This window comes from Pecten maximus, chromosome 14 (genome assembly GCF_902652985.1).
Source record: "Pecten maximus chromosome 14, xPecMax1.1, whole genome shotgun sequence".
Classification (NCBI taxonomy): domain Eukaryota; kingdom Metazoa; phylum Mollusca; class Bivalvia; order Pectinida; family Pectinidae; genus Pecten; species Pecten maximus.
In genome coordinates, this window is record NC_047028.1 from 24,351,262 (window position 1) to 24,373,909 (window position 22,648).

At 34.0% G+C, this 22,648-nt stretch overlaps 1 protein-coding gene across 3 annotated transcripts in view; it reads right to left on the reverse strand.

The window, feature by feature from the left end:
• Positions 1–22,289, reverse strand: part of LOC117342648 (arf-GAP domain and FG repeat-containing protein 1-like) — a 43,036-nt gene extending 20,747 nt beyond the window's left edge. For all 3 annotated transcript variants that reach the window (XM_033904844.1, XM_033904846.1, XM_033904845.1), the window contains exons 1-3: positions 22,109–22,289; positions 15,954–16,047; positions 15,080–15,331 (exon numbers count right to left, since the gene is read on the reverse strand). In XM_033904844.1, the coding sequence (XP_033760735.1) occupies positions 15,080–15,331; positions 15,954–16,047; positions 22,109–22,287 (525 nt within the window). In that variant the 5' untranslated portion in view covers positions 22,288–22,289. The remainder of the gene's footprint in view (positions 1–15,079; positions 15,332–15,953; positions 16,048–22,108) is intronic.
• Positions 22,290–22,648: the final 359 nt, after the last annotated feature.

The following is a 22,648-nucleotide window of genomic DNA, read 5'->3' on the forward strand; positions in this document are numbered from 1 at the left end:
TATAGACTATGTCCGAAATCTCCGGTCATATTACTACAACACTGTATAGACTATGTCCCAAATCTCCGGTCATATTACTACAACACTGTTTAGACTGTGTCCCAAATCTCTTGTCATGTCACTACAACACTGTATAGACAATGTCCCAAATCTCCGGTCATATTACTACAACACTGTATAGACTATGTCCCAAATCTCCGGTCATATTACTACAACACTGTACAGACTGTGTCCCAAATCTCTTGTCATATTACTACAACACTGTATAGACTATGTCCCAAATCTGATCAAACTTCTATAAGATAAAGACTATGTCCTAAAGGTGGTCATACATGTTTTCCTACAAGATAGAGACTTAAATATGTCCCAAATCTCCAGTCATAATCCTATAAGATGTAAAAGTTCAAGGAGTAGTAGTGTGCAGCCAGCCGGGATCGAACCCACGACCCTCAGCTTACTGGTACGCCGCTCTACCGACTGAGCTAAAGGGAAATTCCCCCTAGCAGGAAGCTAAAAGGCGACCATACAACTATGTACAGATTTACAATTAAAACCCGGCCTGCTACAATGATATACCCATAGCCTATGTCTCAATTGCAAGGAGAAATGCAAGTAAGAAAATTGTTGTGTTCAGCATATATGAGAGCGAGATTCGTTATTCAATAATAGGTTAATAAAGAAAAAATATTACCCAGTAGATACAAGTATTTCAGATAACTAATACATCTGAGAGAAAATTGAATATCAAATATAATTCACAGATGCAAATATATTCTTTTCATCTCTAAATTACAATATTGAGCAATCATTAGGAAAAACATCAAAATTCAAGTGAAATCAATTAGTTACTAAAATTTCCCTACCTCGTCCAGATCCATAATGATGAGAGATTTTTCCTTCCAGCTTGCTTTCGGACGTGGCCGTGAGTATTTTGAAATGTTTTCAGATCTTGCATTTATAACAACCATACTGACAGTCTTGGTATAATCAACAATGTCAAATAATAGAAATATAACAAAGATACCGCTTTCTAATATTATTATCAGAAATAAATAAAGTATTAAGATTCTTCCTCAGAATTCTTCTTGTTGAGTGTAAAATTCAGTTTTTATAATTCCAGTTCCTTTGTTTGGTGTCCGATCAGTCAAAATCTTTGTAAAAAAAAGGTGTTTTCCACCAGGTAAGTCTTTGTCCTGATACACCAGATGGCCTAATCAACAAGTCCTTTGTGTACCCGATAGGTACCCAGTGTCACAAGGTAAGAGTTTCAGGTCACATCCAATACCAAATATATATACAGGACACTCAGAGAACAGTTGCCCACTGCTCTCTCCGCCTATTATATGATGTTGAAGTCTGGCGAAGGCTGGCTATATATCCTGGAAGTGGTTTGTTGTGATCAACTATGCTGTTATTCACAGCTCACTGTGTATATATAGCTTGGTGTCGGTGGTCCTTATGTCCGCATAGACCTTACACAAAGATTAAACGTAATTGTGTATCAGATGTTTATATACTTTTACTAGACCCTTCAATAAACAGCTTTAAAAGTCTACTTCCTATAAAGATTTGAGAATAATTGTACGGAAATGATGTTGTCCCTTCTCTCTGACTACACATGTGTTTACTGACAAATTACCGAATAATGTCCCTTTATATATACATGACACAGGTGAGCTGACGAGATATGATACAGGTGAGTTGATGATACAGCGTGGTGGCGGTATATCGTGGCCCCAAGTACTACCTGTCTCAGCGATGTGTACTAGCGGACACATGACACCTAATGATACACTCATTCACCTGAGGTATCTGACTGGAGATATTCTTAAGCTTCTTTAATTATTTTCCAACTAATGAACTAATTAACATGTCAAATTCATGAATAATTTAATTATAATTCCAAATGTTGCTCAAAATTCATAACAAAGATCCTGTGATAAATCTGACTTTTTGAAATTAAAATTTTTTCTAATAATTTTTTATTTATTTGATTTTTTTCTTCTTCTAGATTTTTAAACAATAGTGACTACCAGTAGGTGTCTGTTCTAAATTCCTTTTTTATTTATTTATATCATAAATCATATACCAGGTATCCATAAATCTTTGTACAACATAAACAGAGATACAGACAGATACTTTAACCACAGACTGACCTATAATGTCAATATTAACAATGTCTAACACATTCATCCTCTAATAAGCACAGAGGCCAACACATTCACTTTGACTCAAAACAGCAGATGAACTTATTGAAGGACAACGAACCTGCTAAAGACATGTGTGGGCTTATTACCAGACACAGACATCGACTGGTCTGACACATTTAGATTCTCCATGTGCGATCATAACCGCGGTGGATTACAATTTTCTGAGCTTGTTGAGAAAAAAAATAAAATAAAATAAAATCCTGGCAAGAAGACAATCATAGAAATGAAAATAAATCTGATACATAAACGGTAAAACCTGTCAACATTTTCATGTAAAACTTTGTTGGGATTAATTTGTCTGCGATGCAATTTCCCTACCACTGACAGTATAGCATGCTGATGGGTGTACATGTCCTATGCCTGGCTAACAGTGCTCCAAGAGCTACAGATTCTTACCCAATCAAAACAGCTCCTACAAATTTAGTGGGGATTGCTGGTGTGCTATTTAAAGTGTCTTAGTCACTAAGGTGTTTGGTCCACACACCACCGAATCACAGGCACTGATAGAATCTAGAAAATGTCTAAAAGAAAGCCAACATATGTTCAAATACATTTATGTTCTGAAATCTTTAATGCCCTTAATTTTGAATCAGAATTATATATTTATGCCAAACAGTTCTAGACAAAGATCAGCCCATTACTTTTATCTGATGAATGTGTCATTTAGCTCACTATTTCTGCACTAGTTTCACCAATAATCTAATTAATTTAAAGTAATAACCTAAAATTTCCATAGGAAAACATCACAAAATTTAAAGAAAGTTTTGTAGCATGCATTTTCCCTAATATCCAATAATCCTTTCCTACAAAACGTTTTAACTTAATTAAAGAATTTTTGTAAGTTATCTGGAGGTTTGATAAAGCCGGGGCCTGGCATCGTGGTATTAGGAGACACTGGCTCAGATCTTATGTATAGGCAAAAATTGAAAGTCATTTCTGCAATAACCATTGTATAGACAATGAAATCCTCCTGTTCATACCTCTTTGAGATAATATTGGCCATGAATAAATTCACACAAACTGATGTACCAACAGACAATATCCAGGGCATCCAGTAGGATTAAAATCTCAAAGAGTCAGTGGCTATGGTCCAGCGAATCCTGCAATTTTTTGAAATTTTCCCAACCCAATTCACTGAAGAGTGACTGGTTAATTACTTGGTTGCTACTGTTTAATTTAACATACTATCAACACAATAGGGTCATTTAAGCACATTTACTTAAGGTAAATTTATAGTGCGGTTTCACTGAAATGCCATGTTACACTGAACACATTGATCTCTCTAAGTTCATATATATGTATTGACAGCAGAATCAGTGAGTTTCTTTGAAAATGGAAACATTTATTTTACAATTGCAATATAAGGTATTTTAACATTATATTTATCAATCTTGTTGGCCCAGATGAAGCGTGCGAAGGATCTCACTGTTGGAGGAAACCAGAGTACCTGAAAACACATGTGCACATGGTCAGGCAGGTGACCTTGATCATATCTTTTTACGTCCGATCAGGGAATCAAACTCTGGGCACCAAGTTGAAGGGCGAATGTGTTACCACTGTGCCACCCGACCATTCAGTTTCTTTGTTCAGCCCCATCATTGCTGAGCATCAAACCATGAGCATAAGTACAAATTTCAATGACTGCAGCATGGGGATATATAAAGTTGATATATAACTTCTTCACGCAGCAAATACTTAACTCAATTCTATGTGCAGGGAGTCTTTGCCGAGACGATTGGTTGGTGTATCTTGTTTAACGTCCAATTAACAGCCAGGGTCATTTATAAGGACTTGACAGCTTTTGGAGGTGGAGGAAAGCTGGAGTATACATAACTGGAGAAAAACCACTTTGCAGAAAGAAAATTAATTTCAGAGAAAAGAAATATTTTGAGATTTTAAATTCAGTTGCCCCTTATAACAAATCATGCAATAGCGACAGCAGGTACAGTTTTGATACCGAACCTAAGTGGAATTAAAGGAAAATAAAAAGTTAATTTTCCTGTTGTCATACACTACTGACGTCTTTGCTAAAATGATGTGTACTACATAACTAGGTCAAGACCAACAGTGAATCCTCTTAACGAAAACACACAACAACAAAGAGAAAGTATTAATCGACTTAATAAAAAATTCAAACGTAGCATACATTTATTTCCTCAGTGGAGAGAAATGCTCATTAGAAACAGATATTGACAAAGCATTCCTTTGTGTTGTCGACTTTAAACTTATCGAGTCACACGCAACAGGAAGTATATTGAGCCTGCCGACATATATATTGCTGATAACAGCATTTTAACCACAGATTGAATTGGGTGCAGTTGAGTTGCATCAAGAAGCCTCATCATATTTAGTACAGCTACACTGTCTCCGAAAATGTCATAGCAACGAAAAGATGAAATTGTCAATCTCATAAAATGCTTGTCATTTTCAATTTATTTTTTAATTGAAAAAATATCTTGTTTCCAGAATGAAGTTTGTTGTATATTAGGTAATTATTGATTACAGAGAGAACAAATAAATCTTCACAGATGAATTCACTTTCATGCCCCATGTCATCTTGTCGGTATTTATGTACCTTGTCAGCCAGTCGGTAGTCATAGACACGAAATATTTAACATCTTCTAAACTGGCCCTGACTGAATGCTTGATTGAAGTATAGTTGATATCGTCTTAAGAAGAAAGTTTTTGTTCTGTTGCAGACTATACATGAAATTATTGATTCAAACATTTTTGTTTTATGTATAAAGTCTTCATTTTTCTCTGATCCGTTTCATACAGACTTTTTGAAACATGAAGATTTGACATCAAGACTAAGGATACATTTTCCTAACAATGTCTACATACAGTAAACCTTTGGTCAATTCGAAATATTAAAGAAATATTGATGAACCTGTTCGAATTTTACTAAATTATGCTTCAGAAAATGAGCGTGGGTTCGAACTATCAGAGTCGATATCGGCAAAAATCTCGGCAAAGAGTAAATCAAGACACAAACACATACCTGGCACATCCAATTAAGAATGTGATACGTAACAATGACGGCCTGAACATTGGCACATTTTTTATATTAGTAAAATGATAGTATTTTTATTTAATTCAATGCATCTGAAGTAGTGTCAGTTATAAACAAGCAGAGTTTGAACTAACACTAGCTACAAAATTATTGTTTTTAATGACAAAAATATGAGTAACTCACTATCTGCCTATTCCAACTGACTGGAGGTTTATCGTAATTATATCCCAAAATTACAAAACTTACTGCAGGTTATCATAATCTAATCCAAGCATGATAACATACACAATGGTAATTCGTAAATGAAATACTTCACAAAAATCAGTTAATATAAATCTGTTACCGTATTAAACTCTATTAATATATTGTCATGGTAATTTGTCAATTAATAAGAATATAACAATCTATAAAAGAAATTCATTGAAATTTTATAGACAATATGTATAATTCCAAAGGATGGACATACAATATCATTAATCATCTTAATGAATCAGGCCAGACAGCTTGCATTGGAAACACTTCTTTGATTCAATGAACTCTACTGATCTGATATATTTATTACCTGGATTTTTTTGTGAGACCTCTGGTATATTTTAGGATCCACAGCAGTTTTATCAGGATCAGTACCAAACTCAACTTATAGGGACGTTATGTCTCCACCCCCCCCATAGTGATTATTTCTACTGATATATGTTACACAATTATTCCTAATTTGTAGCATTATTGAAAATTCCTTTTTATCTTTAGAAAATATTTGTCCAAAATTACGTAAGACATCTACATAGCAACCTATTAAGATAAGTCATAATCTTGACTATCTCTAGATATATTTGAATTGTAAATACTATGGACACTATAGCTAGCACTCCTTATAATTACTAGAATTCAAACCACCATATAAAGGGAGGTAACTCTGGTATCTGGAAGCATCATTATAACAAGCAATATTTTACTGTTTTTTTTTCCCTTTAATTCATACATTATTAAAGATTCACATTCCAGAGGGAGATAACAGCTATATACATCTTACTATCACTGGCATGATTAGGTAGCAGTGTACAGTAAAAATGCCAAATTCTGAAAAATATGGCACATGTTTTAGATATGTAAACATTGCCAGTTAACCTTACATATAACCTCTAATAAAGTATATATATTTGAAATCTGTACAACATTTGCAATTTTAATAGAGCTCTGAAGGATAAGTAAACTGATATTTTCTGTGATTTTTAGAGCTGTGAATACCATGGTAACAGCTTAAAAAATTCTCAAAAATTGCAAAATATTATGATATTTGACCCTAAATGGCACAATTCTCTACACATTTTTTTTTCTGAAACCTATTTAAAATTAAATATCTCTATCCCAAAGACAGAATTAATCTTGTTTGGACATATGTTGTAAATTAAGTTTTTCCGCTATCTTACCTTTTCTGTGGGCTTCCATTTTGCACTGTAGGCAAAACTAAATTTCCTGTGTAAACACACGTTCGGAAAATCCGGATATTTAAAATCCGGAACCAATTTATTGATTTTTGTTTTAATAAATGTGAAGCCTGTATGTACTAATTCATACTGAATATACCAATTATAGTGTACAGTTATTTTTTCATTTTTTATGCATATCATAATACAGGAGTTATTTGCTTAACAAAAAAATTGCCCATGGCCAGGCTGTCTTACTGTGGTGTGCTACCTTATACATCACTTTTTTAAATTCTAATTTTACTAAAAACCCAATGAATGTCAAGAATATGTTCCGACGAACAAAATGACATATCGGGTTACTGTGTATCTTTAATAGTCACCGAGTATTGCTGATTTCCCTGAGAGGTGTATTTTGACAACTTTTTCTCCCAATCCAGTAATAAGGGGAGGTAATTTTAAAGATGAAAACTCCCATAATTCTGTATATCTCTTGAATAAAGTTGTGTTTTAAGTTGAATGTGGTACTTTGAGTCTCTTTGCATGTAATCAAGCAAAAAATACTATACAACTATCAAATTTAGCCTTGTAATATGACGTCATAGTTACCATGACGTCATCAGTAACTATGACGTCATCAGATGGTATCTATGACGTCATAAATACTCAATGGTGTCATAATAAATAACCAAATTCCTTTCCAAACCTCAGCTTAGCAACACATGCAATATTCTAACTGATAAATCATGACATGACATCCAAGATTTCAAAATGTCATGCCTATGACATCAAAGTCATCTGTTTCCACCCCGGTAATTCAGATATGTACCAATGATCATATGAAAGTGTCCGCTGATCCCATTTTATGCGGAAAATGCTATTTGTTCTGCTTTACCGAAGGAAATGACAATAATTGACAATATTGTATCAACCGTACACTCAATCAATTGAAATTACATGCTTATCATTGTATAAATAAACTGAAAATAATGGTTTCACCAAATATTTCAAAAAATAACACTTACTGTAATAGTTTCCATGGATACGGGGTAATAAATCAGGTAAAACAAACCAGAATTCAGTCTCTATGGTTTGTTAGATACCCAATAAGTTATTTTGGGTTTGTTATAAAACATAGAATATCTTTTCAATTTACACTGACTCATTAACATTATGCTTAATTAACCCACCCTTAAAATGGGTAGATATGCGAGTTACCTCCCTTGATTCCTCTAATATGACAAGCCAGATAATAAACAAGTTTTAGATGGTTTTTATGCATTTTTGAGCAATAATGAATTAAAATGAAGCTTAATCAAGCATAATTCAGCACAATTTCCAAAAATAACATTTTTCAGCCCTTATAAGGTAGCAGTGTACAGTAAAAATGCCAAATTCTGAAAAATATGGCACATGTTTTAGATATGTAAACATTGCCAGTTAACCTTACATATAACCTCTAATAAAGTATATATATTTGAAATCTGTACAACATTTGCAATTTTAATAGAGCTCTGAAGGATAAGTAAACTGATATTTTCTGTGATTTTTAGAGCTGTGAATACCATGGTAACAGCTTAAAAAATTCTCAAAAATTGCAAAATATTATGATATTTGACCCTAAATGGCACAATTCTCTACACAATTTTTTTTCTGAAACCTATTTAAAATTAAATATCTCTATCCCAAAGACAGAATTAATCTTGTTTGGACATATGTTGTAAATTAAGTTTTTCCGCTATCTTACCTTTTCTGTGGGCTTCCATTTTGCACTGTAGGCAAAACTAAATTTCCTGTGTAAACACACGTTCGGAAAATCCGGATATTTAAAATCCGGAACCAATTTATTGATTTTTGTTTTAATAAATGTGAAGCCTGTATGTACTAATTCATACTGAATATACCAATTATAGTGTACAGTTATTTTTTCATTTTTTATGCATATCATAATACAGGAGTTATTTGCTTAACAAAAAAATTGCCCATGGCCAGGCTGTCTTACTGTGGTGTGCTACCTTAGAAAACTTTGATTTCTTTTCATATATATATTGTCAATTTCTTTTCAATGTGCAGTAAAGAAATGCATCTATGCAGCAAAAATTCTGAAGACTACAAGGCAGGTAAGTACTCCATTATAAGAAACAGCCATCTTGAAATTAAAGATTCATTAAACAAAAAATGTGAAAAATACCAGATTTGTAAAAGTATATTGGGGCTATTGCGAAACATAAATGGGGTTGATTTAAGTCTATAAGAGTATAAACTTATTCATTGGTGAAATATTGCTACAGTGCAATGTTTTTTAAAGCTATGAAAAAACACTTATCTTTAACATTTTCTTAACATTTACAAGAGTTTCTTTTCAAAATATACTCTTACATGTGAAATACTATTCAGTAGAAATATTAGCAGGCTACTAAATCGTCCTGTAATGATTAAACTCATTCCCACTTTGAGCTAGAGTTAAAGTACTGACTTCCTGGGCTTACTTCATGACAAATACAATGAACTTGTAATTATCATATGCCTTGTAATAACACTGTATATATGTTGGGAGAAGGCGTTGATAAGTTGTTGTAACTTGTGCCTAATCCCGTGTCTATGTTTTGACAATAAATATGTTTAAACTAAATCATATTCAGGCCAGAGGCCTTGGTACGTCACATATCTTTCAAGAAACTTTCCTTTAAAACATGTGCCTGATAGCTAGGAATATCATTCAGTCTTAACGAAGTTTTTTTTCAGTTCATTTATCTTTGAAATAATTTCCTTATTTTACCGTTATTATATCACGGGTCAAAATTAACTTTTTCTTTATAGCTACCACTAGCTTGTTTGTTTTTGTTTAACGTCCTATTAACAGCCAGGGTCATTTAAGGACGTGCCAGGTTTTGGAGGTGGAGGAAAGCCGGAGTACCAGGAGAAAAACCACCGGCCTACAGTCAGTACCTGGCAACTGCCCCACGTAGGTTTCGAACTCGCAACCCAGAGGTGGAGGGCTAGTGGTAAAGTGTCGGGACACCTTAACCACTCGGCCACCGTAACCACTAGCAATTCTGGGCCAGTGCCTAAAATTTCCACTAGCAAAATGAAATTTTGAACTAGCAAACTTTATAGCAGTGTTTTCATTAATTTTAATACAAAGTAGCAGGGTTCACCCTTGGACCCAAAAATCATTGGCCACTTTGACAAGATTTCAGAAATCGTATGGGCCAAAACATAGAAAATTGAAGAAATTTGTGAATGTTGATGGGCCATTTTGGAAAATATAGGGCAAATTAAATGGCCCCATGGCCCCCTCTAGAGTTATCCCTAATTAGAAAATACAGAAATCACCACTTATCGTAAAGATTTCATTCGCCATAATATCAGTTTCTAATGTTGGTATCTGTTTTCCACTTATATGTTCCTTTTTTATGCTTGTGTATCACGTACATGAACAGATTGTCGGGGGGGAAATAAACCAGCAAAAATTTGTGGGTCAACAAAATTTTAACTAGGCATTTACCTGTAATTTAACTGGCATTTTGAAAGTCATAAAGACTTAATTTTGAACCCTGAGTATATTAAAATATAAAATCTCTTGCTTTGTCTGAGGATATACGTGTATGTTAGCTTAATATAAACCCTGGTACTATCTTTTAAACATACAGGCTATGAAAAAGAGGTCATTATTAAGCAAACCATACAGAGCCAACACAGAGGACCTGGCCTTAATGATCAATAGGTCACTAACCCAGACAATGACCCATCCACATACCAGAAATACACAAGATTATGGGGACAGCACTAGACAATGACCCATCCACATACCAGAAATACACAAGATTATGGGGACAGCACTGTCTTGTAAACCCTTACACCGAGCGAGCGTGAAACTGTAAACATCAACAACGATAAACAGTGTCAGTGTTACACAGGTATTGAGATAACATTATGTACGACCTAGTACCACAGCGAGTGACCAGTACCACAGGTAAATTCATGATCACCTGGCTTCAGTGTCTGATAAAATATACCACAGTGCTCTTCCCACCAAGTAAGGGAGATAACTCTATCTTATAGTGAAATATTTACAGGGGTCAAAATCAAAGTTTATATAAGTTACAAACAATACTAGTACCAGTCAAATCCTGCCTATCCTATGATAGATAACATCATCCTGTTTCTGTAAGGTCAGACCAGGTGACGTTACACAAACTGACTTAAATAATATCAAAACATTCAGGAACACAAGATCAAGTTTAGATGTAGTAGTTATTGACAAATAATTTGGTAGAATAACATTTTAAGTTGTATCCATACAAACTCAGATATCTAATTCACACTAACTGAACTTTTTCTTTGTCCTTAATATTTCAATTTCCTACAAATGATTTTAATACATATATGTTCATGTGTCGATAGGGTTTCAATGAATAATGATGTAATGCATAGCAAACCATCGATTGACGTCATCAATAACAGTGAGAGCTGGTAGCGGGAAAATTATACCAAGATATTCCTTATGTTTTACACAGAGTGTATACTTACTGTACCATGCCATAAAATACATGATGTTGTTATTGTCATCTTAACCCTTTGACTACTCAACTTTACAGCCGGACTCTTGTATTCCTTGTGGAATCCGTTGGCTGGGTCACGCAGAACCACACCTAACTTCTTACACAGACGTTGGACTCTCCACCTTCCATATAATCACTATCATGTTTAGAATTCAAGACAAAGATTGAAAACTGTTTCTGTTTTGACATACAGATGTTTTTCTACTTGCCTGACCTATAATTCTCTATTAAATTGTTTTCCGCTGTCTCAAATTCAATGTTACACGCTTAAGGCATTTATTTGCAGTTTAGTGGAATTCTTTTATCACTTCTAGACTGGATTTGCCCCTCCGTCAGGGCCACCTTGGGCCTCTTCTTTACTCTAGATTGGCCCCTCCGTCAGGGCCACCTTGGGCCTCTTCTTTAGTCTAGATTGGCCCCTCCGTCAGGGCCACCTTGGGCCTCTTCTTTACTCTAGATTGGCCCCTCCGTCAGGGCCACCTTGGGCCTCTTCTTTACTCTAGATTGGCCCCTCCACTGTGTCTACAATTGTATATTTTGAGCCAGGGCCACCTTGGGCCTCTTCTTTAGTCTAGATTGGCCCCCTCCACTGTGTCTACAATTGTATATTTTGAGTCAGGGCTACCTTGGGCCTCTTCTTTACTCTAGATTGGCCCCTCCACTGTGTCTACAATTATATACTTCAAGTCATGGCTACCTTGGGCCTCTTCATCAGCCTGGGTTGGCCCCCTCTGTTGTGTCTAAAACTGTACATTTCTAGTCAGGGCCACTCAACTTCTTTACTGGCTATACTGAACTATGTTTTTTTTGTTTTTGTTTACTTACATGTACACAAATAGGTCATTTTCAGCACAAACATGAAATTGACAACAATACTTCTAATCAAGATGGATGCTCAAAATAGATTTGTTTACAAGATGGGTGACAATTTGATAATCTGTCACATGTTTACAATCATTATACAAAAGGATGGGTAACATATATTTGTCAACATGTGATTTCACAATAACGTTTTAGTTTTCTGAATATAAATACAAACAAAGATGTCATTGAAAGCATAACAACTTTATGTAATCAAGAAAATTTAGTTGTTGAAAAAATTAATTGCAAATGACTCATTTGATTTAAAATTTTATTGCTTTCCTCTGTACCACTAGTTCAGGGTGAAGACCGCTTTTTCAGATTTTATCTCCAAGAAGTGACCTTGTTAGGTTTAATGGTTTAATTGTAAAAGTATGATTTGATATATCAGAACCAGCAGTGTTTTTTAACATGACATTTTAGTGACTACACTCTGTCATCGGTACCTTCATCAGACAAATATGACCGCTGAATTATTATAAACATATGGACAGTTGGATCTATTTGCTATGAATGGATATAGGAATTCAACAATATATCCATTTAGGAAATACATTTAAACAACAAAACACCTTTGTGTGTAGATAACAATGCACTTCAAGAATTATTTCTGAAGTACCTGCCTGGGGCAAGTGGACCTCAGAAATTCTCTTTACAGTGATGAGGCATTCGTGATGATCTAAACTATACCGTGTATCCTAAATTTGTACCTGCAGGTATAAGAAATGTCCTGGAAACTATTTTCCATGGTTCATGGAGAAAAGACATGAAGTATAACACAGGTTCAAACTAGAATTCAAAACTGGTTTGTACATATAAATGTGCATGGAGCTGAAATACCTGGGCACCACAAGCATATGGTCTTGATGCACTTCAACACTGTGATACATGCATGTAAATGAATGTCAAAAACTGTAACTGTGTAAACAATTAGCAAGTGATTTATCTAACGCCTTACATGATGTTTACAGCTAGTGTATACAGTTTTAACAGTACCAGGAAATGCAGGAGCTTGAAATAAATATCGAGCAGGACTTGCAAAAGTGCCAAATTTTTATCTCAAGTACATACTCTAGTGCACATACAGATATCAACAGTTGATGAAAGCTTATTTACATGCATTATCTATATATCAGTGATTAAAACAATATGTCAGTACCAGCCTCCCACTATCAGAGACACAATTAAAATAAACAAAATCAACTTGACCTTTGACCTTTTCATATGCCCATATTTGGAGATCCTGGGCATAGAACCATCCTCGACATAGAACCAAACCCTGGTGCTGATAACAGCCTCCCACTATCATAGAAACAAAATCAACTTGACCTTTGACCTTTTATATGCCCATATTTGGAGATCCTGGGCATAGAACCATCCTCGACATAGAACCAAACCCTGGTGCTGATAACAGCCTCTCACTATCACAGATTGGTGCATACCTGTATTACGCAAAACTGAACTATCAACATGACCTTTGACCTTGCAATATAATACCTGTGCCCATTTATGGAGAACCTGATCATGAGCCTACACAGCCTAATACTATAACACATGTGATGAAATGATAAAGACCACTGTGGTACAAATGTTAATGAGGGCAACTCTGTCTACAAATGATTGATGTCAGATAACTTCTATTACACAGGCATAGGACTACTGCTAGGACTTTTTGTCCTAAAGGCACTGCATCATAAATATGGCACAAAATGACTCCATCTGTTGAGGACTGATACTGAACGAGGTATTGACATAACTCCATCTGTTGAGGACTGATACTGAACGAGGTATTGACATAACTCCATCTGTTGAGGACTGATACTGAACGAGGTATTGACATAACTCCATCTGTTGAGGACTGATACTGAACGAGGTATTGACATATTACTAAGGATGTATAAGTTTAAATTTGTTTAAGCATCTATCATGAATAGAAATGAACTTACACATATGTGACCACTTCACTTTAGCCATAAATATCCTGTAGCTCTGATATCGGCCAGGTTTATTTCTACCTTACAGAATTATACATTACTTGAAAATTACAAGAAATTCAATGTTCAGCAAGATTGTATGAAACCACCAGGAAATGTTGCATAACTTTTCTCAGTGACTTACTCATGCCTTAGTAGTAATAATAATTTTTGTACTCATAATAAACCCATACTTCCGTTAAAGGAGAGAAATATTGCAAAGACTAGACCGGGACTCCAACCCGGGACCTCCAAACTCTAGACAGACTGATTTTAGACAGTTGCTCTAACCCTTTCAGCCACCTGACATCCCAGGAACTCTGAACTCAAGAAAGACTGATTCTAAACATCTCTCTAGCCACTTATAACCTGGGATCTCTGAACTCTGAATGGACAATCTAACCATTTAAGCTACCCAATAACTAGGGACCTCTTAACTATAGACAGATGATCTAACCATCTATGCTACCTGATAACCTTAGAACACGATCTAACCTTTTGAGCTACGTACCAGCCAACCTGGGATCTCCAAACTTTGACAAGTGCTCTAACCATTTGGACTACCAGACCACCGGCACCAGCCCAATGCTGCTACAGTGATATAATTAATTTTTCTTTGTTTTCATGGTAAATACTCAAATGTGATTGGTCGAAAAATTCTTTTCATTCTTCTATGAAAGAAATTCCGAGAATGGCGCGAAAAATGTGACGTCACAATACGGCAATTGACGTTGCGTATTGATTTGAGAAAAAGAATCCCATTTAAAACCAGTAAAATTGTACATAAAACATGTTTTAAATTAGAAAATCATTTTCAAAAATTAATTATAAGCATTCATGTCAATTATTTTTGTTTCATAGGGGTATGAAACAAATTTTGTTTGCAAACTTCTGTAAGAATCCGCTATGCGGATTCATACAGTTTGCAAACAAAATTTGTTTCATACCCCGATGAAACTAAAAAAAAATGGCATCAATGCTTAAATAACTTTGAAAGTACCTATATAAAGTAAGTATTGTAGTATGTACATACCTGATTTTGGACAACCAAAGACGGTGCATTGTTTCCCAATAGGGACTTCAAAGGTTTGGTTTGTGGTTGTTTGTTCATTGCTGCTTCGTTCATTTGTTTTGCCTCCTCTTTCATGGCCTCTGTTGGAGCCACATAAAATCGCTTCCTCTCATATTTTTGTATCATAAAGTCTTTAACTTTTTGTTCCTCGCGGGCATCGGGCTCGGGTCCTGACCGACTGTCATAGAGTCCCAAATATACCTTCCTACAAAACTATAAAACAGGTGATCTGTCAGAAAGACTTGATACTTATTTCTGTATATAGTAAGTAAGTAGAAGGGCACTTGTCGGTATTATGACACATTAAATACCAACAATAAATAAATGCTGTACATGTTTCATATATACTTAATCACTGTACATATTATAATTCAATAACAAACCTTAATTAGAGAAATTGTTTCTTTTTCAGATATTTTTCAAATAGTTAATTTTGAAAATATGTCAACAACTCAATAATTATAATCAGGCTTTTATCATGAGCAACCCAAGGCCAGCTTATTAAGTAAGTTGGAGCCAACAAGATCTAGAGATTAAAATTATGAAATATTGACTAAATTAGCTATTTAAGGAAAATACCAGCATATGTGTATCTTTATGATCAATCTAGGCAATCAGTTCACATGATCATCAATTCCTTATAATGTTTAATTTCACCTTCAATGTATAGTTCTGGAATTTTTTTGTTTTCTTTCTTCTTTTTTTCTTCTATTTATGGAGAAAATATTACACATATATTTAGCGTGTGAAACTTGAAAATTTCAATATGATTTATTAAGGCATATAGCAGCACTAGCTATATATACCGTACGTACATCATATAAGTAATACTCACATCGTTTCCATGACATTTGAGAAATTCCATCTCATCTGGTGTAAAGCTTGTCATTGATATAGACTTCACTCTATGCGGGGGATTGATACCTCTCCTGAAACGACAAAAGTCAAACAATGATAATTATAATAAGATATATATGTTGCTGATATACTTGCCAAATTCAGTGTAAAAAACGCACCAAATTTTCCAGCTTAAGAAAAAAAAATTGAAGATGTCACTTTGACAACACCTTACAAATGTTTTAAGCTAACCTCTTTCTTGTGCACTATATATACATTCCTAAGATTTACAGATAAATTGTCTAAAATTAGGATTCCAAAATCTGGTATTTCTCTCTCAAATAGGAAAAAAAAAACACTTATGGTAATATAAATATTTCTTTACAACGGCATACCACTAATTGCAATATGTGATATTAATAATATGATATCCTGTTTATTCTGATCAGTTTTTCGTTTTACAAATTTTCTCTTTATAAATAAGGTAAAACTAGAGGTTCCTGATTTTTTTTAAAAACAAAAACACCCTTCGTTCTGCCTTAATTACTAGACATTGAATTTTTTTGCACTTGAATTGACTTTTGACATGAAAATTAAAGTTATAATTCAATGACCCGAAAATAGAACATTGCCCTTATTTGACCCTTGACCTTGAAGTCAAGTTTACAGTGACCTAACGACAGTGCACTGTACATGTGCATCCACTTTAGTTGACTGATGCAAACATATACCGGAAGGTTTGTTAAGATATTCAACAGTTTAGAAGATATGGCCCGCACAAGAAATAATTTAAAGAATCAAAATAGAAGATCGAGACCTTTTACTAAGACAGTATACATCTGTCTCCCTTCATACAAAAGGGTAAATAATAAAAACCCACGTCATTATATGGTCCAACATAAAATTCAGATAATTATGATAGTTTCTCTGTCCTGATTTATTCTTGCAAGCTGTAACCAAGGTAACTGTTGGCATTTGACACCTGGACAATTCATTAGCGGCACTAATTATCACTAGAGGGCTAATTATAACTCAATGGTACACACTACAATAGCAATATCTGCAGCACTGTAACATCTGAAGTTAAAATATGTTAAGGACTTGTGCCTATATAACTAACATTATATAGCTATATATAACAACAATACCGACGCATTACCTTAAATAACAATTTGTTTGGTTCTGTATACATGTACATATTTTTTTTTCGTTTTAAGTTGTTATACAATCAAGTGCATTTTTTAAGCTGATAGTTCCTTGTTTTTATATGTATATCCTTCTTAGTTGTAGGTGGGATAATCTTAAATTTAAAGGGTATAATGTCAGAAGCCAACATGCAACTACTCCAGATTACCAGGTAAATATATTACTAGTTCCATAGAATGGCACTTTGCATTGATTCTACTTGTTTTCTGGTGTTTGAATCAGGTATTTTGACCTTTGACTTAGCTAGCTTAGTTTCATGATTTTCACTAAATAATATAACATCATAATCAATATCTACGTAAACAGTATTAGAGTTTAGTGTCGACCAAACTTTTAAATTATGTGATAATATAACCGTACATTGTTTCAGAAATACAATGAAAAAGTGTGAATCTATATATTTACATGTACTTGCATTTTATTCATGTTTAACAGTAACTGCATGAACGTGTATTATATACATCTGGAAAAATTGATTATATGTACACAGTACACTGCAGCATTAAGAACATACATGTAAAGAATATGTCCCCAAGCATATTTTATACATGCGTGAAATACATGATAATTTAATATTAAACACACACTCTGCATGCATATGCATATTAAGGGATATTCTGCACAATATGGTACAATTGTGGCTGTTCTAGTACCTTTTACGAACTACTCTTTCTAATGACTTTTAAAAGCTATTGCCAGCATCAAAATACATCTATATATATAGCTAGTAGTCAGTTTTAATTGTGAAAGTGAAATTGGTGGGAATACGTACCCTTTGTCAATAAAAAATTACACAATCTAGATATAGTGCAGTAGAAAATCCGGAACTGAAGGTTCATTGGATCATAAATTTTAGCGAAGTATTGTAAATTGGGTAAATACAGTGTACAAAACTGTATACAGTCGAACCTGTCTATAAAGGACACCTAAGGGACAAGACAAAAGTGTCCTTTATAGAGAGGTGTCCTTTATATAGAGGTTCAACGAGTTATGTCCCTTATAAACGAAGAAATAAACCAAAGTCTGTTTATAGTACACTATATGTCTCCTGATTTATTATATTTAAACACTTAAACAAATGAATAAAAGACAAATAATTAAAGATAAATGCTTAATTAATTAATTTTCAATCATTCATCTGACACAAAAATTGAAGTTGATATTTTTAATAATTTATATTAAGCCTATAGTTTCAAAACAAATCTTCACAATATCATATTATACTGAATATCTATTCAGACAAATACTCAACATACATAATATGTAGTCAAAAAAGTAAAGGTAATTCTTATCATCGTAAAACAATTTTCATTAATCCTCAATATTTTGGAAAATAAATATGTTTGAAATATTTTTTCTATTACAACATTAACTCTTTATAAATGAAAGTGCATTTTCCTCTGATAATTATAATCCCTAAGCATTTATTTTGAGACATATTTTCTGAAATCCATGTAGGGATTTAATTAATAAATACCGTTTTCTGGTTCAGTCAATTAGTATAGTGTATACAAAGACACTCGGAACTCTTCAGCTGTTCTTAATAGGTTACGTAGTCATATTCCGAGGAGTTCCGAGTGTGATAAAATGGCGGCTGACAACCATGTGCCTGTCCTGTCAGATTTGCATACGGTTGATTTTGTAAGTAAAACAATTATGACAGACATAACTATTGATTTGTCCCTCTTCTGTTGGTCTTGATAATGATTTAATTACCACCTGACCATTCTTGTTGTCTAGGCTATGGTTGAATGGCTAAGCTTAGCTGTCACCGGTGGGGTTGAGTAAACAAACACCTCTGCCGATGGCGATCGGTCACTCTCTTGTAATTACTGCCCATTGTTACAGCAACTTACAGGTAACAGGACAATTAGTGACTGATGAAGTGGCTTCCTAAGTTAGCATTGCTGCCAGGGGAATTGAGTAATTAAGGCTTTCTTTGTTATTTAGAAACGTTTTACACACAAATATCAACACGGCTATGGTTTCACGTGTCCGTTATACGGAATTTTTAACAACTTTACGGACAAAAATATGTGTCCGCTGTCCGCATTAGGAAGGTGTCCGCTATATACATGATATTTATATAGTGATTTTCATTGGGGATTCCTGGAAGTGTCCGTTATGGACAGGTGTCCGCTATATAAGGGTGTCCGCTATTACAAGTTTGACTGTACATATTCGCTGTTCACTTATAATTTCTGCTGTTTTACAATTACAATTTACACAGATATTTCACATTGTTTGGCTAATACAAAGCAAACCTGCAGCTATGATGCACTCCGGGTCACGCGAGCATTTGTAAATCAATCTAGCTAGATCTGTATAGGATTTCTATAGCTTATATATTGCATGTTTGTTTGGTAAATTGAGGCGTACAATTTCCCTAAGAATGTTTCTGCAAGGCATATTTGTGCAATTTCAATAGCAAGGCATATTTGTGCAATTTTAATAGCAAGGCATATTTGTGCAATTTTAATAAGAAGCATCATATGAAATCCGAAATAAATTTTCTTCACCTCCAAGGCCTGCAGGCTATCATATAAAGTAGCCTATAGCTTTAAAGCAGTTCTAGCTATATATAGGAGGGTAGAATCAGACTTGGGGAAAGTATCAAATTTTAATTACTGAACTGGTGTATATACAGAGAGCTATACAGGGTCATTATCATTTTGTGGCCCCAGTTCCTGGAGACTGGATGGGGGAGCTCGAGGTATCAGATTTATATAGAGTATATTAACTGGGGTCATTATCATTTTGTCACCCCAGTTCCTGGAGACTTGGGGAGGTTTCAAATTTACTAGAGTATATATAACTAGGGTCATTATCAATACTACAGATGTTGTCAAACAAAAAGTCTACTAATAAACATATACACCATATCCTATGTGTATACAAACATGCCATATGTTCGTAATATATGTCCTAATACTGGAATTATCTAAATTACAACCTCATACATGCACAGTGAGTGTACATAATTTATATATTTAAAAATAAATCATTTCAGAATGAGATTAGCAAAAGCAATAGATTTTGTTTTGAAAAAAATATCTGGTATTACAACATTTTTGTTTTCACTCTGAACAGGTTGGAAGGTGTGTAATTATCAGAGCTACAGATACTGTGTGTTTGTATAAAGATGGGTATTGTGTACTGAAGATAACACTAGGTAATGGGGTCGCTGGTGGATGATTATCTGCTTCAATGAACATAAGACAACATTATTTAGTCTATTTGTCTAGTCTTGCTTAACAGCATGTGTGTGAACTTCCTTTTTTTGGCAATTTAGCTCTAGATGTATGGTCACAGAATATTTGACAAACATTTACAATTTTAGTAAAGACAAATTTCTCAGCACTTCAAGGAACATAATACAATGTTGTATGTAGTCTAATTTTCTAGTCATAGCCAACAGCATATGTGTGAACTTCCTTTTTTGTTTTGTTTTTTTTTGCTCTTGATCTATGTTTTAGTATATTTGTAAACATTTATAATTTTAGAAACGACAAATTTCTCAACACTCAGAATCTTAAATGCAGATGGTCTGGAAATTAAACCAGCTGAGAACTAGAATTTTGATGGAAGGGTTTGTTGACTATAGCTATATAATCATATAGAAATAAACAATTATAAAGTGTTCACTTTATATAAATTCATATTTGTCATCAGGTAAAAAGCCATTAAACATAAGGATTTTTCAAACTTCCCTGAGCTTGCAGACTGTGCATGCATATTATGAATGACCTAATTAAACACAAACATGAATATATATATATCTCAGTAGGAAAAGCTCCCAATCAAAAAGCAAGTCATCCATATATATATGTTATTTTCCTGGTACATTATATTATCTTTATTGACATTGCACTGTTATCAGTTAAACATCTGACTGGTCCCAACTATGAAAACACATGGAATTAAAACATTAATTTACCTTTATATTTATTTTCAAAACATACAATTATTATTAATTAATTACACTATAGCTACATAGTAATTAGTCAGTGACATTTGTAAAAGGAGACGCGACAACCTGACAAGAACTCGAATCTCAGAACTCTAGACTGACACTCTAACCATTTGAATTATCTGGCCATAGACGCCACAATATGTATCAATAGAGGATATGCAACAACTGGGATGGAACTTGAACCTGGATGACATTTGCATTGGCTACTCAGAAGTTCATGATCAGCCTGTCAATCTCAACTACATACACCTATATATAAATTACAGTATAAATTATCGTATAAGTCTCATTTGGCTACACATTTACACATACATTTAGGGAAATGACAAATTTTAAAGATTCAATCTGTGACAGAAGTCATTCAAATCTGAATCAAATATTGGAAGGTGTGAAAAAAGCTGAACACTTGTATGCTCAACAGTGATCAACTGAAACATTTTACAGTAAAATAATCAAGAGTTCTGGCTGTATCGAATTGAACATTGTGAACATTTATACAATTTATACTTTTTTTTTAATAAAAAAAAAGAAATCTTCCTTTGATTTTTTTTTCTAGACTAGGCAGTGCCATAACTATTGGAGATCATTCTTGTTCGTTATCATATCGGTTATAAAAATAGTTCATGACACAAATTATGGCATGATCATTGATGACTAAGAATTACTTGTGTTCTATCTGAAGGTTAAAACCATTTTACAAGGGAGGTAAATTTGCATAATGAGGGAGTTTTAAAGAGACGCCCCCTGTCAAAATATTCTTGCGATCTAGAAATATTTACAAACAAATATATATTACATGAACATATCACCTTCACGGATCAATATATTTAATGACATATTTATCAATTCATGAAGTAAGACATATGTTTTCCTGTTTATTGCTTGGGTAGATGATAACGTTTTGTTTGAAACATGACATGAATACATATGACAGCACCACGTTTTGAAAACCGCACAGGTGTACCTCTACTTACAGAATACCGCTACAGGACGTGCACACGAACGATCCGACCGTCATATTCACATATGTTGGCCCTCTTTGGTGACAATCAAAGCACTGTTTGTTGTGTGGCAATGCAGCCATCTCTCGTAACATTTTCAGATGTTTTTCATCCTGTTTTCTCTTGCTCGACGCCATTTTCGTCGACGACATTTTACCGGAAATAACCTTCAGTTCAATGTTAAAGGTAGATAACTCTTCATGAAATGAACAGGTAGCAAATTACAATATTTGATTGTCATTCCGCTGTTGGCCACACACTAACGGTTAGGCCAAGGTCTAGCGAAATTAGTTTCTCGTGGTAAATTTCACAAGTACGAATTTAAGTAGTAAATTAAATTCAAAATTGGATGTTTAACATGTTACTGATATTAGATAACATTTTATTACATTTTTACAAGTGAAATATCGAAAAATATTCATTCTATGAAAGTGATATTTTTCACTAATATTTGTGCGTGCACCCGTGAAAAATATCAATATTAGTCCCACTCGTGAAATACATTTGGCATTA